The sequence below is a fragment of the Hydractinia symbiolongicarpus genome, chromosome 6 (assembly GCF_029227915.1).
Source record: "Hydractinia symbiolongicarpus strain clone_291-10 chromosome 6, HSymV2.1, whole genome shotgun sequence".
Taxonomy (NCBI): Eukaryota; Metazoa; Cnidaria; class Hydrozoa; order Anthoathecata; family Hydractiniidae; genus Hydractinia; species Hydractinia symbiolongicarpus.
The window spans coordinates 32,678,953-32,681,050 of NC_079880.1; the positions used below are offsets into that span (position 1 = coordinate 32,678,953).

The 2,098-nt window shown below is 34.7% G+C and overlaps 1 protein-coding gene across 1 annotated transcript; it reads right to left on the reverse strand.

The window, feature by feature from the left end:
* Nucleotides 1-239: 239 nt before the first annotated feature.
* Nucleotides 240-1,691, reverse strand: LOC130646914 (THAP domain-containing protein 7-like). Its single transcript, XM_057452576.1, has 2 exons — nucleotides 1,362-1,691; nucleotides 240-1,208 (listed from the first exon to the last, which is right to left on the reverse strand). Exons 1-2 carry the CDS (start codon nucleotides 1,561-1,563, stop codon nucleotides 1,138-1,140), a joined length of 273 nt encoding a protein of 90 aa, XP_057308559.1. The 5' UTR covers nucleotides 1,564-1,691; the 3' UTR covers nucleotides 240-1,137.
* Nucleotides 1,692-2,098: the final 407 nt, after the last annotated feature.

Below are 2,098 nucleotides of genomic sequence, written 5' to 3' on the forward strand. Positions count from 1 at the left end.
ATTGGTTGTGACTCTACATCTTACAAGTATGAATGGTTTCATTTGAGCTGTGTTAAATTGAAAAGAGTCCCAAAAGGTTCATGGTATTGTCCCTTGTGTCGAAAGGCCAGAAAACAAAAGGTATCTCAACACAGTCAGTGACATGACTTTAAACGTCAAACCGGCTATTTTTATAGCCACATCTGTCTTGATCGTCCAGTGGTAGGACACCTCACTGTTTTAAACAGTAGGAAACCCAGGTTCGATTCCTGGTCAAGACTTTTTCAATTGTATTGCTTATGATAAAAAATTTTTTACAGTTCCCAATATTGCAATTATAAAGGACTTTTTTGGCCTGTCAATAAAAATTTCAGTGCAATCAATAATACCAGTCAACCTTGGAAAATATTGTCGGAAAACATTTGGAAGAGAGTGAATGCTTGCATCATGATCAGGCCAATGTATTAGCCATGATAATTTTGTAGAGAGTAAGTCGATCCACCTTTGGAATACTTCATGGGCAGTACTTCTTGGACAGTTGAATTGGTCTGCCATATTTTCAAATTGTAGGTTCAAACGCAGCTTTGCAAGAGTCATCAGCAACTGATCTTTGAAAGGCATCTTCGATCAAAATTTTTTTGGCAACGAATCTTTCACCATGTCAAAAACAGTGTCAAATTGATCTTTGTTTATTCCAGTGTAATATTTAAATTTTGCTGGCTTTTTTTTCAGATGTTCATAGCATATGAATTTACTCTCAAGATCATTAACTGTAATTTTTGCTTTTTGAAGAGCTTCTGTCAGATTTGTTATTTCAATTAAATGTTTATTATCCAAAATTGAGCTTGTGGTCTGGGTACTTGCATTTAAGGTTGTTGGTCTTGATATAGTTACTGGTGTTAAATGTTGTGTTTGTGAAGAAAGAGAAAAGTCTACTTCCATTTCAGGCATTTCTGGCAGTGGTGACATCAGAGATGTAGTACTAGAACATGGTGATAGTGGTGGTGAAATAAATGTGTTACTTTGCTGTAATGGTGGCTTTCCTGGTGAAACAAAATTTAAGGTACGCTGTTTTTTTGGTGCGACGGGTGTTCTTGCTTTTGCTAGGCTTCTTTTTTTGGCTGACTCGAATCTTTCTATTTTCTTCTTGTTTTTTTCTCAATTATTTTGTGTATACACAAATATAGTTGGTATGTAGTCAGGATGTGCAGGATCTTTTACTGGTTTCCCTAATAAAGAAAAACAAATACTGTACCTAGCTAGCTAGCTAAACAATGCCAGCCTAAAAGAGTTACTAATCTCTTATAATATAGCACAGAGCATGGTCTATTTTACAATGAAGAGAGCTTTCTTATTAATAAAATTTTATAAATAACACTTACCAGTTGTAAAATGTTTCCCACAGAGATAAACATTTTTTCCAGTTGGGTTCCAGTCAGCAGTACCATCTTTGTTTTTCCTTTTACATGCACTTATCCACATTTTTCTTCGTTCTGGGTTGTTATTCGGAAATCTGTAGAATCCAGGTTTATTTTCCATTAAATTATGGTTTGAACAACCAAAAGCAGCACAACTATTTGGCATTTTAAAAACTTCTATGTGTTCACTCCAGCTTCGCTAGGTTAAAATGACTGCTCCAGGAGAGTTTGTTTTCACTGCAGTAAATCGCGCATGCGCAGAAAATTACCGTCAGTGATTAACCCGGATCCGAGAATAAGCTTTTTATTTTTGTAATATTGTTTTTTTGTATGGTGTAAAATGTTAAGATAAATATATTGTCACGTTTTTAGTCACGTACAGATCTTAAACGCACCAGTTTTAGAATTATTGGCTAGGAACGAAGATTTTGGAGGCTAGCTAGCTAGAACCTTACTTATTACTATTCTGTATGGTATAACAGTTTTTATCCTACCCACCATTTATTTTTGTGTTGAGACTGTAGCCATTTAGCTAGCTCCTATCTTTGGCTAGAAAGTGAGAGTATAAAAATGCAGTTTGGCTACAACAATATTCTTAAACAAAAAGTGTTATGCTAAATGCAGTTAGCTAGGTAGCTACATCTTTTATTATATTTTCCTGAAAACTTTTTGTGCAAATAAAATGACTGACATATTATTTT